The following is a 14,999-nucleotide window of genomic DNA, read 5'->3' on the forward strand; positions in this document are numbered from 1 at the left end:
TCTCTCTCTCTCTCTCTCTCTCTCTCTCTCTCCTTTAATAAAGCTTTATGCCTATTTTTGTGTTTATGTCCCTTTTACCTGCAGCCGCCTGTTCACATGTGCCCACCTGCCGATGGGAACCTGTTGCAGCATGCCAGGGCCACCCACCCGCCCAGGATCTTGCAGGGACCCACAACCATCTCTGCTGGGCTGACAGCTGCGCCGTGAACATTTTTTTAAGAACAAAAGTTCTGGTTCCACAAAGCTGAGCCGTCTCAGGAGAAACTAAGAGCTATGCTTAAGGAAAGGTCCCTCTTCAGGTTTTCTCAAAGAAACTCACCCAAAAGACAGAGCACGGGAGTTGGGTTTAAAGTCCTCATCTGCCACAGTCTGTGTGTGGTCTTTGGCTGGTTACTTATTAACCTCACAACCGACACTCTCTCTCTCTCAGGCACCCCACCTCTCTGACAAGATCTTCCGATGTAGACCAGGCTGGTCTGGAATTCACTGTGTAGCTCAAGCTGACTCACTCACAGTGATCCGCTTGTCACCACCTCTCCAGCCCTGGGTTTACAGAGGTATACAATGTCAGGCTCAGCTTCCTTAAAATGGGGCTCCTGTGGGCTAGAGACATGACTCAGCATTAAGAGCTCCTCTGCCGCTCTTCCAGAGAGTATGGTTCAGTTCCCAGCACCCATAGAGTAGCTAGCAACTCTCTGTCCCCAGGAATCCAAAGCCCTCTCCCACACATGGTGCACAGACCTCTGTTACAGACAAAACACCCTTGCACATAAAAAAATTTAAATGGGGCGAATACTCTCTTGCCTCGGGAGTTCATGTAATGACGGATGAGAGTCTCTAGCCCATCCCAGGTTCCAGATAACATTGGGCCCCAGCTCTGGGGTGGTTGGATTTGGCGCTGTTTACTTTCTTTTTTTCTCTTTTTCTTTTTCCTTGCAGATAGCATCCCTGGTCATAGTGACATTCGTGGGAAAACAATGAGGAGGAAGCAGAGGAAAAGGTGGCTCATGCATCACGTTCCTCTGAAAACAGGGCCTAAGACCTAGATTGGAGGTGTTCCATTTCAGGAGGAAGAGAGGACGCTAAAATACAGGTGTTATTTGCTACTGGTCAGGACCCAGTCCCACCAGAGACCATCTGAAGTCCGTCTCATGAGCCTCGGGAGGAACAGGAAGCTGAAGGCCATCCTCAGAGAGTCTCTGTTCTTCTCCCCACACTGTTGGCTACTAGAGAGATGCAGAGATGGGCCTCTTATGGGAGGCATTGACAGGATCAGCAAAAGGCCCACCACACCCGTGAGTGGCTGCCTTGGATACAGAGCCCATGCTCAGGTCAGCAACACAACAGGTTTTAACCAAGATGATTACTCTTGTACCAGACGTGCAAACATCAAGTGACTTTCAGCAGTGACCGCGCCCTCCTCTCAAGTAAGAGGAGTCCTAGAACACTAACTTCCTTAGTAACTCCCTCAGGACAGGTGTCTGGGAGAAAGGAGAGGATATCTGGAAAGTGAGTCATTAAGGGTGGAGCTGGACATTTATCAGAAGGGAGAGCTAGCTCTTGGAGTAGTTTGTTAAATCAGCTTCTCTGTTCTACAAGGAAATTTGAATCTAAATGCACCTCACGCTGGGAATTCAGTAACATTTATGTAGTAATGCTCACCACTTACTGGGCTGGTGTTATGAGCCTTACTTTAATCTGTCTTCACAAGAGCCTGGCCCAGGAGGTACTGTAATTAGTCAAAACGCGGAGATATTGAGCAAACAGCTAGTAATTAACAGAACAGAATTTGATTCCTGGCTATCTAAATCCAGACCACTAGACAATGCTCCATTTCCTGTGTGTGTGTGTGTGTGTGTGTGTGTGTGTCTGTCTGTCTGTCTGTCTGTGTCTGTGTCTCTGTGTGTGTCTCTGTCTGTGTGTGTCTCTGTGTGTGTGTGTTTGTGTGTGTGTGTTTTAAAGTGCACTGTCGCCAGCCTGATCTATATAGTGAGTTCCAGGCCAGCCAGGACTATATAAGACCCTGCCCAAACATGAATAAATGCATTCTCCAAAGCTTCTTTTTCCCACCCTTGTATCTTACATGAATCCTTAGCAAATATCCTAGGCTCATTCCCTTTAAGAAATAATGTAAACCCTTAACCCCTGCACTTAGGAGGCAGAAGGTGGATCTCTGAGTTTGAGACCAGCTTGGCATAGAGCTAGTTTCTGCACAGAGAAACCCTTTCTCAAAACAAACCAAAAACAGAAAGAAAACAATGAAAGAAGGAAGAAAAAAGGGAGGGAGGGAAGAAAAGAAAGGAAAAAGAAAAGAAAGAATGCAGCACAGGAAGTCCATGAGGAGCAGTTGGTATGAGAGGCTAGGAAAGCACAGAAATCAGACCTTTGTCAATAGCTGGGCACAGCGAACAGAAGGGCTCTAAACTACTGGGTGCATCACAGTGCTCCTATAGACACAGCAGTGATAGCTGCTCACAAGTACTCCTATAGGCACAGCAGTGGTAGCTGCTCACAAGTACTCCTACAGACACAGCAGTGATAGCTGCTCACAAGTACTCCTACAGACACAGCAGTGATAGCTCTCACAAGTACTCCTACAGACACAGCAGTGATAGCTGCTCACAGTGTTTTAAGGTGTTTTGTTTTGCTTTATTTTTACTTTAGATGCACAAGTGCTTAGCTGTGTGTACACATGTGTACCAGGTGGGTACATGCAGTGCCCACAGGAGGCTAGTGGAAGGTATTGGATCCTGGAGCTGAAATCAGAGGCAGTTGTAAGCCTCCCCCTGGGTGCTGTGAATCAAACTTGGATACTCTGCATGAGCAGTCCATGTTCCTAACTACTCAGATATCTCTCCAGCACTCACCCAAAAGTGCTTTCAGCCTCTCCACACTCATAAAGAATTGAAATAAGTTCCCTTTCCTAGTACCCTTGACTTAAGGGTCCATTCAGATAAAGGACTTGGTAAGTGTGTGTAGAATTCACTAGTACACAATCCACACTCCTTTTCATGAGGAAACGGGCGAGATGCGAGGGTTTTACTTTACTGAGACAGAAAGAACAGGTGACACACGACCCAGTGGCTGTGTGGTTCTTTGTGGCAGCATCTCGGATGCGACACAGAAAAACAAGAGGGGGCTCTGATGTGCAGAAGGCCTTACCGTTAGCCCTGGAAGGGCTTCTACAAGAAAGCAGCCCTGGGGAAAGGAAAAGCAGAGCAATAGCGGGTGAGGTTTCTTTCCAGGCAGAAATTCACCATGGAGTTTTTTTCTGCCCAGACTCTGGGTTTGCGTTGGGACTTCTCCAAATGCAGCCCAGTTCCCCAAAGTGGCAGATTTTTGACATGGTTGTTTTGTTTTTTTCTTCCTCCTGTGGATATTTCTCCCCTTCTGGTGAGGGCATGTTTCCGGCAGTTAAGGTAGTGAGGAGGGAACCCTGAGCTGAAGTGATCTTTGGCCAGATAGAAGGACCTGCCCTGCAACCATAAAAAAAGGCTCCTAAGCACTTTGTTTACATGCAAACCAAAGAAAAAAGTCAGGGGGTTTCCTATTTCCTCATCTGCAGTATGTCCAACCTCACGTCTGTGGCGATTGGCTGTGACTATCAACTATGAAACACACAGTACTTCCACTGTTGATGATGATGAGGTCGTGGTGCCTGGGCAGAAAGGAAACAGAAAGTAAGTTGGCTGTGTGGTCTTCCTTGTTGGCTCACAACATCCCCCTGGCCTGGAATCACACCCACGCACACCCACAGACCGCCATGTTTGTCTCTATCAGACCCTTACCATAGGCAAACTCCCCTGCTCATTTCGGTTAGGTCCACGTTTGAACAGCAAAGGCTTCCTGAGCTAGGGTTGTGCAAGGAGGAGAGGGAAAGCTGCCTCATCGCCGTACGTGTCCCAAGGGAAATCAGGAGGCTGCAATTCAGGGTCACTCCATGGATTCCTCTCAGAAAAATTAGAAAATAAAGATTTAAATAAGACTGTAGGGGCCTGGGGAGATGACTTGTTGTAAGGAGGGCTGCTTGTTGGTTTCCGGCCGCTTAGCCCCAAAATAATCACTCGGAAACTGTACTAATTAAATCACTGCTTGGCCCATTAGCTCTAGCTTCTCATTGGCTCTTACACATTAATTTAACCCATTTCTATGAATCTGTGTATCGCCACGTGCCTGCGTCTTACGGGCTAAAGTTCTGTCTCCAGCAGGGGCTACATGGCGTCTCTCTGACCCCGCCTCCTTTCTCCCAGCATTCACTTTAGTTTTCCCCACCTAGCTCTGTTCTTCCCTGACATAGGCTCAAAGCAGTTCTTTATTCATTAATGGTAATCACAGCATACAGAGGGAAACCCCACATCAATGACTCAGTAGCTAAGAGTACTTGCTGTTCTTCAAGAGGACCAGAGTTTGGTTCCCAACAACCAAGTTGGGTGGCACACAACAGTCTGTGACTTCAATTCCAGGGGATCAGATACCTTCTTCTACCTCTTCTAAACAAATTCTAAAAATAAATAAATAAATAAATAAAGACAAAGTTGGGAGGAGGTGCTTTAATTCTAGAACTTGAGAGGCTTTAATTCTAGACTTGAGAGGCAGAGGCAGGTGGATCTCTGAGTTCAAGACCAGCCTGGTCTAGTGTTCCAGGACAGTCAGGGGTAGACAGAGAAACCCTCTCTCAAAAATAAACAAACAACAAATCATGAAATACAAGAAAATAACAATCATCTGTGAGCCACCTATGTAACCTACGTACCGCCTACCCACGAATGGCTCCTTTGAGCATATTTCTATTTGAATGAGACAGAATTGCATTACATACTCCAGGCTAGCCTCAAATTCACTATCCTCAGTCTCTCTAGTGCTAGGCCTGTGGAAGGGTCCAAAAAGATCCAAAATGACCCAAACACAAGGGCCCATGCAAAGAGAGATCTTTATCAAAAGAACAGCAAAAACTGACCACCTAGGGACAGCAGGTCAAAGTCAGAACTGACTGTGTACCCGAACGTTCATCTCAGCAAGTATTTAAGCAGAAACCCCACAAACACCTGAGACAAGTTACAGTTCCATTTTCCACCAATCAGGATTCAGGGATAGAGGCTTCTCTAGGAACATTGTTCTGCCAACCAGGATATCAGTGTTACCCAGGGAGTTCTGGGGAGGTCTTGAGAACTTAAACTTTATTTGACCCCCTATTCAAGATGGATGTTTTATTCAAAATCACTTAGTTTGGTTCCTTCTTACAGGTCAACATATCTATTTTTCATGCAGGTATTTTTCTAAATAGGTTTATACATACTTCTTTTCTTCTATTATTTCTTTTCTTTTATGTTCTATTTTTTTTGAGACAAGCTCTCTCTCACTCTGTAGCTCGGGCTGGCTTCGAATTTGGGAGTTATCAAGTAGACGACCTTGGATTCCTCATCTTCCTGCCTGGACCTGCACCGTGGTGTCACTATAGGCACTACCATTCCCAGTTTTATGTGTTTCTTTCTTCCTTCAGTTAAAAGGAATTTTTAGTTTTGTTTTTCGAGACAAGGTTTCTCTGTCTAACAGTCCTGGCTGACCTAGAACTCATTTTGTAGGCCAGGCTGGCCTTCAACTCACAGAGATCCGCCTACCTCTGCCTCCCAAGTGCTGGCATTAAAGGTGTGCACCACCACCACCCGGCTTTCTTTTCTTTTCTCTCCCGTCTTTCTTTCCTTCTTTCTTCCTCTTCTTCCTTCTTTTATTCTTTCTTTTCTTCCTTCCTTCTTTCCTTCCTTTCTTTCTTTTATTTGAGACAGAATCTCCTTACATAACTCTGGCTGTTCTAGAACTCACTCTGCAGACCAGGCTGGCCTCAAACTCACAGAGATCCTCTTGCCTATGCCTCCTGAGTGCTGGGATTAAAGACACAACCATGCCTTTAAAATCCCAGTAAAATTTAATGTCTACACACAGCTAAATGCTTATTAATATAAATAGTTAAATATTTATTAATATATCTTCATATACCCTTCTCTTTTTGTTTTTATTTTGAGGGAAAGTCTCATGTTTCCAGGTTGCCCTTAAATTCACCATGTAACTTCTGAGCCTCCTTCCACCATCTCTAGAGTGCAGTGATTATGGGATTACAGGTGTGTATCCCCTCCTGGTTTATACACAGGCTGGGAATCCAACTCAGGGTCTACAGCACAATAGGCCAGTCCTCCACCAATCTAGCTACATTCCCCAGTCCCTGAATCTCCTTTCTAATACAAGAAATTTTATCTTTACTGGATTCTTTTTATTTGTAAAACATGTGTAGCATAAAAGTTGTCATTTTAAGCATTTAAAATATGCACTAAGTACATTCACATTGTTGCTATTATTACCATTCATCTCTAGAGGATATTAAAAAATAAAAAAGCAAGAAAACATTTCTTTAATTTCCAGATAGATTAGGAAGGCATCAACCAAAAATTTGTATAACTACTAAAATTGCAGAGCTGGCTTAAACAGTGACACAGCTGAATAATAAATTGGTCCCCTTACCCCAGGACCCAGTAATTCCACTCTTGGGAATATACCCAAGAGATGCCCAATCATACTACAAAAGCATTTGCTCAACTATGTTCATAGCAGCATTATTTGTAATAGCCAGATCCTGGAAACAACCTAGATGCCCTTCAGTGGAAGAATGAATGAAGAAACTGTGGAATATATACATGTTAGAATACTACTCAGCGGTAAAAAACAATGACATCTTGAATTTTGCAGGCAAATGGATGGAAATAGAAAACATTATTCTGAGTGAGGTAACCCAGACCCAAAAAGATGAACATGGGATGTACTCACTCATAATCGGTTTCTAGCCATAATTAAAGAACATCGAGCCTATAATTCGGGATCCCTGAGAAGATAATAAGAAGGTGAACCCAAAGAAAAACATACAGTAATCCTCCTGGATATTGGAAGTAGACACGATCGCCGGGCAAAAATTGGGAACTTGAGGGTGGGGCCAAGGGAAGATGGGGAGAGAAAAGCGTGAAGGGGAGAAGGGGGGGAGCTCGGAGGAATGGGATGCTTGGGATACAGGAAGGGTGGATATGGGAGCAGGGAAGCATATATCTTAATTAAGGGAGCCATCTGAGGGTTGTCAAGAGACTTGACTCTAGAGGGGTTCCCGGGTTTCCAGGGAGATGCCCCCCAGCTAGTTCCTTGGGCAGCTGAGGAGAGGGAGCCTGAAAAGGCCAGATCCTATAACCATACTGATGAATTTCTTGCATATCACCATAGAACCTCCACCTGGCGATAGATGAAGAAAATGACAGAGCCCCACATTGGAGCACTGGACTGAGCGCCCAAGGTCCTGATGAGGAGCAGAAGGAGGGAGAACATGAGAAAGAAAGTCAGGACCGTGAGGGGTGCGTTCATCCATGGAGACGGTGGGACAGAACTAACGGAATATCACCAACTCCAGTTGGGATGGGACTGATGGAACATGCAACCAAACCGGACTCTCTGAATGTGGCCGACGGTGGGGGCTGACTGAGAAGCCAAGGACAATGGCGCTGGGATTTGATTCTTCTGCATGGACGGGCTCTGTGGGAGCCTTCTCAGCTTGGTTGATCACCTTCCTGGACCTGGGGAGAGTTGGGAGGACCTTGGTCTTAACATAGAGTAGGGAACCCTGATGGCTCCTTGGCCTGGAGAGGGAGGGGGGTATGGGTGGAGGGGAGGGGAGGGAAGGGGGAGGAGAAGGGGAGGAGATGGAAATTTTTAAATATAAAAAAATAAACCAAAATAAATAAATAAATAAATAAACCATAAAAATTAATTAAAAAATTAATTGGTCCCCTGAAAAAGGTCTCCTTTTAATGCAGCAAAGATGGGCAAGGCTATAGGAAAGTCTAGTGTAAGAAGCAAGGAGGTTTAGCATACATAAACTTGGAATCACGGAAAAATGTAAAAAAGGAATTATATATCCACCAAAACTATTTTTTTTTTGCAAGGAGTGAAAAGATGACATTTGGAAAATAGTGAAAACAAACTTCATCTCCAACAGACTAAGATTTCAATTCCTAGCAGACGTAAACTAAGAGTTCAGAAAGTCTGAGCTATAGCAAAGAGAGGAAGTTCTCCAGCGCATTCAAGCCAAGCCAGTGAGCATCTTCCCAAACCCATGTTGGCGAGAAGGGCGGCTCTCTCTCATGCCAAGCAGAATCTGCCATGAGCACTTCCACTTCTAGCCCTAGGTCTGAAAGAAGCCTAGCAGCGTTCAGACAGCTATTGCACGACAGCCTTCACAGCACCAGCATTCTCAGTGTCCGGAAGAGAAAACTGCCCAAATGCCCAGAACGGGCAAACAGGTAGAAAGGTGCGGTATACAGCATGCCGGAATATTTCCAACCTTTACCGATATTATTTAACCTTGATAAAATTCAGAAACATCCCATAAGATAATGAACCTTGGAGATACTGTGCTGAATGAGGTAACGCAGTCATGCAAGGATCAATGGCATATTGTTCCTCTTTTATGAGGTACCTGAAGTGTTCGGATTTACAGAGAGAGAAAAATGCAGCGGTTTATGGGGGCTGGGAAGAAGGAATGGGGAGTAACTGTGAAGTTATTCCAAGGACTGGGATTAGATCTTCCTGGAAAAGGCTGAACGGTAGGACTCACTGTTCAGTTTTTCAGCCTCCAGCCACAAGCATGCCATGGAGTGATAAAATACAGGCTTATTTGTCTACTTTCGGTTCTTTTTAAAATTTATTCTTATGTGTATAAGCCTTTTGTCTGCATATATGTCTGTGCCCACAAGCATGCTGGTGCCTGCCTGCAGAGGATAGAAGAGAATGTCAGATCCCCTGAAACTGGAGTTAAACACAGTTGTGCGCCACCATGTGGACACTGAGAATCAAGCCTGGGTTGTCTGGAAGAGCAACCAGTACTCTCAACTGATGAGCCATCCTCCATCCCCTACCTAAAATTCTTTTTGACTTATTTATTTTGAGACAAGATGTTGCTATGAAGCCTTAGCTATCCTGAAACTCCTTATGTAGACCAGGCTGGCCCTAGAGGTCTACCTGCTTCTGCCTCCTAAATACTGGAATTAAAACTGTGCACCACCATTCCTGTTACCCAGTGCTCTGGCACTCTGGAGTCTTGAAAAGCCTTCATCCAAAGTATATGCTTATCAGGAACATGAACCAGAGTATTTGCATGCAGGAGGCGCCATGCAAAGGAAAGAGTGGGAAGCCCCAAGTCAGTCTTCTCTGTGCAATGGACACCGCAATGGCAGTAGTCTATGACAGGGCCAGCACACTTAGCCTGATTGCAACGCCCTGGGATAGATCTTGAGCCCTCCGGCTCCACAGAGCAGTTCACAGAGCAGACAAGTCCCTACCAATGTCAAGGGCTTGCATCAGCAAGGACAGCAATTAATAATGACTTGAGCAGGGATTCAGAGAGAGTCCCCTCCAGCGCATTGCTACAAGCATCACGCCTTCTTCAGTCACCTGCACCACAGGCAGACTTATATCACCCAGAGGCACTTGCAAAAAATAAGCTAGCTTGAGCTTGGGGGAAGGACAGCTTAGTGGGTAAAGCTCTTGTCACACATACATGAGGACCTGAATTCAAATCCCTACACCCCAAGTGAAACTGGGGACAGTAGTCCATGACTGTCATCCCAGTATTCCTACAGTAAGATGAAAGACAGAGACAGGAGAATCCTGGAACCTCCACCGGCTAGCTAGCGTTGCTCCACACAGCAGAGAACATCTCAAACACCAGAGGCTGGCCTCTGGCCTCCGTACACACGCCATTGCATGTATCCCACCCCCACATACATGGATGTGCACACACAGAAATAAATTTTTAAAATAAATAATCCAAACATGGTGGCACACACCCTTAACCCCAGAACTTACTCAGGCAGAGGCAGATGGCCCTCTGTAAGTCTGAGGTCTGCCCGGTCTATATAGCAAATTCTAGACCAGCCAGGGCTACGTAGAGAGAACATGTCTCAAAAAAATTTTTTAAATAAATAAATGTGGGCTAGTTTGGTGAAGAAGAGCCAGGTTCTAAGCTATTTCCATACTTACTTGACCAAGGTATTAAACTTTAAGTGCTTGTGTTTCCTGGTCTATAGCAAGGTAAATAAGGTTGATCTGAGATTAAGGAAGACGTTATGTGTACCTGACCCAAGACAAGCCTTATTAGAAGCATTACCCATGATCTTAGAAGAGCTGAGTCTAAGACCATAAAATTTCCATTTTCCCTTCAACCCAATTCAGCAGGTGATGGAACTGGGAACACAGAGTTAGTTCCAAGAGAGACTGAGCTGTTGTGGAGAGCTGATTGTGTGTTCCTGGGTGGTGAGAATTTTCTTTCTTTCTTTCTTTCTCTCTTTCTTTCTTTCTTTCTTTCTTTCTTTCTTCCTTCCTTCCTTCCTTCCTTCCTTCCTTTCGTTTTTGTGACACACCCAATGCCCAATTACTCCTGTGGAAACAGTTCAAGGCAGGTGCACAGAAATGAACAGCCCCAAGTTTTCATTTGCTCCACCCCAGGGGGCGGGACCTCCTTTAAGAAGGAAGTTATTCGATCACTCATTCAAAGTAGGGTGGGTGAACGACCTGGGAAGTGAAATTAGGGGCCTGGACCTCCGTGCCTGGACCAATAGATCACTTCCTTTGCAGACCCTGTCTTCCTCTCAACCCAGCCCCCCAGCTGTAGACGTCGTCCCCGCTTTCTGTGCACATAACTCCTGGAAGCCGCTAACTCCTGATGTCTTCTGCCAAGTTATGGTGAGTAAAGAGTGTGCCATGGATCCTCAGTCTCCGGCACAGCCACACAGGGTACCGGGGGACACACCCAGAGGGCGCCTTTGCTAAGGTAGGGGACAAAGCTGGGGGCTGGGTGGGCCGCAGGGGGAGGGTGACACGCTGCCCACGTTCAGCCTCGGAACTTGGGAGACAGAGAATGTGCTGACCGGCTCCCCTACTGGATAAGAACCTTCTCTCAGGCGCTATGGTGCCCCGGCCTCTCTTGTACCCCGTGATGAACTGAAGAACCCAAAGTTTGTGGGCTATGGCGGATTTGGTACAGTGTTCCGGGCACAACACAGAACTTGGGGGCATGATGTGGCAGTCAAGATCGTGAACTCGTGAGTGACCCCAGGTGTAGGCAGGATCTGGTAAAGGAGCCTGAAGGGGCAAGGGGGGGTGTGGAGAGGGTCTTCCAGGGTCCGACCCAACTGTGACTCCTTTCGGAGTGTAGGAAGGAGGTATCCAGGGAAGTGAAAGCTATGGCGAATCTGCGTAACCAGTACGTGCTGCTCCTGCTGGGAGTCACCGAGGACCTCGAGTGGGATTGCATATCTGGGCCGGCTCTGGTGACAGTATTCATGGAGAACGGCTCCCTCGCAGGGCTGCTGCAGAGCATGTGTCCTCGACCCTGGCCGCTCCTCTGTCGCCTGCTGCACGAAGTGGTGCTGGGGATGTGTTACCTGCACAGCTTGAACCCAGTGCTTCTGCACCGGGACCTCAAGCCTTCCAATGTCCTGCTGGACCCAGAGCTGCACGCCAAGGTCAGCCCATCTACACCCTACTGCAAGCTTGGGACATGTTGAATACCCTTGGCCTGTCCCTCTGAATACAAGACTGCCCAGGTCAACTAGGAGAGGCCCTCCTTACCCACCTGGGTCAGTTCCATAAGCCTATTCCACAAAGCCCCTCACCCCCACGGACCCGGATTGACTTATCCCAGAAATTCTGACACACCTAGACCCAGGCCTGCCCATCAGCATCTTAGATCTCCTCCTTGAGGTCTCACTGACTCCACCTTTGCCTCTGGTCCTCCAGACCACCTTCAAAAAGCTGAGGCTGCATCTCCTGGAGGAGAGAGCGGGGAAATTCTGAAGGCCGTCTGGCCCCTTCATCTAATACCTTCCTCTTCCTTTCCCTTACAGCTAGCAGATTTTGGCCTGTCCACATTTCAGGGAGGGTCACAGTCAGGGTCAGGGTCCAGGGATTCAGGGGGTACCCTAGCTTACTTGGCCCCAGAACTATTGGTTAATGTCAACCGGACCGCTTCCACAGCCAGTGATGTCTACAGGTAAGCTATCCAGTCCAAAACATCCTAAATTTCTATGCTATTTGGGCCCTTCCAAAGGACATGGCATGGGAAAGTGGTCTTTCCAGGGGCCAGCTAAGCCTCCATTTTGTTTCTGTGCAGCTTTGGGATCCTCGCGTGGGCTGTGCTGGCTGGAAGAGAAGCTGAGTGTAAGACTCTAGGGAGACTCTGACACTCTTACCCCTGGTGCCAGAAGCACCTAAAGCCCTGAGCCCACCCTTACCTACTCAGCTGCCCTCTTCCCACCCCACCTCTCCCTGGGCTGACACTCCCGGCTTCTGTCCATGGCGTGTGACCTCATATCATGGATCCCTTATTGTTATCACCCCCCCCACTCCAGTGGTAGACCAAACATCACTAGTTCGTGAAGCAATTTGTGAAAGGCAGAATCGACCCCAATTGTCAGAGCTGCCTCCCCCCAGCCCTGAGACTCCTGGCTTGGAAGTGCTGAAGGAGTTAATGATGCGCTGCTGGAGTTCTGAGCCCAAGGACAGGCCAACCTTCCAGGGTGAGTTGGGGGTTTCTCTAGCAACTAGGATAAGGAAGCTTGTCCTGTTTGCATGCACCTTACTCTGATGTCTTTCAGATTGCCGACCAAAAACAGAGGAAACCCACCTCCTGGTACAGGACAAGGTAGATGCTGCTGTCTCCGAGGTATGTTTCCAAAACCGCCTTCCCACGCAGGAGCTAGTCAGGTATGGCACATGTGACTCCTTTGACTTTCCGATGTATCTTCCCGTTACCATTCCTTAATCCTTGACCATCATCCCCGCCCACCCCATCCTACCCCTGAGTCTCCAGGTAACAGACTCAGAAGATAATCCCTGGTGCTTACTCTGGCTCCCCAACTCTTTGTGCAGGTGAAGCGGTATCTGTGTCAGCACAGAAACAGCGGCAGAAAGTGGTCTGCTCCAGAGTCAGGCCAGAGAGGTACGGAAATGAACGACCCTGGGAAAAGCTCAGTTTCTGACATGCTGGGCAACCTGCATCTGGACGGGGGCTCCAGACCAGTTCCTGAAAAAGCCATAAGCCTTATGGAGAGACGAGAACAGCAAGAACCAATCGGGCATGCCACAACAGCAGCGACATCTTCGAATACGGGGGCTGGAACTCCCCAAATGCCACACACTCTACCCTCCAGAGGCCCAACAGCCAGCCCAAACTTCCCTAAGGCTCCCGGTCCTCACCCCCTAAAAAATCAGGTGAGACATTGGCAAGACTAGAGTATGCCCCCTTACCAGGGAAAAGCTGGGGTTGAGAGGTCCACGGTCATGGAACTAGCCTCTTGAATAGAAAGCCTGAGAACTCTGTGCTATTTGCAGGGAGATGAAAGACAAGGCACCTCCTGGGCTCCAGGGCCAAATCCAACAGCAGGTACCCATTCTTCAACCTCTATTGCTCTCCCCCTGATAAATTTCCCATCACCTTCTTCCTCAACTTCTATAGATAGAGTCGAGTTACCTCAGAGGGGGAAAGAAAGGACTAGAACTCATCTAACCCAGTCCTTCTCATTTAATGCATGAGGAACCTGACGTCCATTAGGTGACGATCCCACTGAAGTCACACATAACCTGGTTTTGCCCTGGGGTCTGCTGTCTCTCCCCAACACCAGATCCATGCGCCTTCACAGTTCCTTTATTGCTAAGGCAATCCAGAAGGTCTTCCATCAAAGACACCCAAACAGCAGGCGCTATTCCTCTTCAACTTCTTCTGACTCTGGAGAGGCCCAGCTCACAGTCACTAGCAGGCTAAGACCCTGCATTTGCACTCCCCAGGGCGAACACAAGGTGTCGCTGCCCCTCTCCCCAAAGTGCTTGTTAAACGCTTCTTTCTAACCACTGAACCCTCCCACCACCACCTCCTTTTCTTTCAAAGGGTCGCAGTCTGTTACCCTCGAGAACTGTTGTGGGGTACAGATTGGAAACAACAACTACATGGCAGGCAGCTGCTTCCCAGCACTACCCAAGAAGAGCCCAGCGCAGTGCGGCAGGGGCACGGGCAGGGGCAGGGGCTGGCAGCCCCTCCATGAGTAGATTCCGGAGAATACCGCAAGAGCCTGAAGCCAGTATAGAGGGAATTAAAGCACTTCGTAAGGATCCCGGAACGACTAAGACGACCATTGCCACTTTCTGTGTCCCCCAACATTCTTTGAGGGCATTTAGAACTACACCCAAACCGGTTTTTGACCTATTTCCCAAAAGTCAATAAACACAATATGTTAACTATGAGTGAGTCTGAGGTGGAGGAGGGAAGAGGAGATGGTGCTGCCGCCTGGCCGAAGCAGGAAGGGGCGCGGGGACTAGTTATAGGCAACCTCTTGGCATATAAGGTCAGGGCCCAGCCGGTGGCAGGAAGGAATTGCAGAGCCTTGGCTCTCTGGTGCGCCAATCTCAGGGTGGAGCTCTTCCTCCAGAGCTCAGAACTGGCGCCACCCTAAGGCTGAACTGACGGGATAGAAGTCTCCACTCCCCTTTTCTCCTTGATTTTGAGCACTGGGCTTGGGTCTTTGGAAATTCAAAAGTGCCCCAGGCTCTCTAGACCATCCAGACTCCCACTGCACAGACTTCATGCACCTTGCTTTCTAGGCATTGGAAACATTTTTGATTCTCTGAGTCCAAGGATTGATAACTATGTCCGATGAAGAGGAGCACCAACCCAAGGAGCTATAGAGAGCTATTGAGAAGGCTGGAGTCTGGAGAGTTCACACTTCTGTCCTCACCCACACCCCAGCCCCAGCTGGTACCAGGACAGCACTCCTCCCAGCGTTCTCCCAGGCATGACTTCCAGCCTTTCCAGCCTCCCCGTTTCCAAATACTGTATCTTGATCTTGACACATCCCTCTTAATCCTCTCCATTACCTCGTGTGTCTCCCACAGACCACATGAAGAAAGAGGAAAGGTGG

At 47.7% G+C, this 14,999-nt stretch overlaps 1 protein-coding gene across 9 annotated transcripts; it reads left to right on the top strand.

Annotated features, from left to right (window-relative positions):
* Positions 1–10,562: 10,562 nt before the first annotated feature.
* Ripk3 (receptor interacting serine/threonine kinase 3) lies at positions 10,563–14,325 on the top strand. 9 transcript variants are annotated; one of them, XM_038310131.1, is made up of 11 exons: positions 10,563–10,586; positions 10,663–10,770; positions 10,989–11,129; positions 11,243–11,552; positions 11,934–12,079; positions 12,200–12,246; positions 12,438–12,605; positions 12,684–12,751; positions 12,958–13,299; positions 13,420–13,471; positions 13,973–14,325. In XM_038310131.1, the coding sequence occupies exons 2-11, from the start codon at positions 10,751–10,753 to the stop codon at positions 14,128–14,130; spliced, it is 1,452 nt and encodes a 483-aa protein (XP_038166059.1). In that variant the 5' UTR covers positions 10,563–10,586; positions 10,663–10,750; the 3' UTR covers positions 14,131–14,325. The 9 variants fall into 9 exon arrangements, with proteins under 9 accessions (XP_038166059.1, XP_038166062.1, XP_041910043.1 ...); XM_038310134.1 differs by having other exon boundaries at positions 10,575–10,586; positions 10,923–11,129; XM_042054109.1 differs by lacking the exon at positions 10,563–10,586 and having other exon boundaries at positions 10,599–10,770; positions 10,923–11,159; positions 11,243–11,290; positions 11,392–11,552; positions 12,064–12,079.
* The last annotated feature ends 674 nt before the right edge of the window (positions 14,326–14,999 follow it).

Source organism: Arvicola amphibius, chromosome 13 (genome assembly GCF_903992535.2).
Source record: "Arvicola amphibius chromosome 13, mArvAmp1.2, whole genome shotgun sequence".
Classification (NCBI taxonomy): domain Eukaryota; kingdom Metazoa; phylum Chordata; class Mammalia; order Rodentia; family Cricetidae; genus Arvicola; species Arvicola amphibius.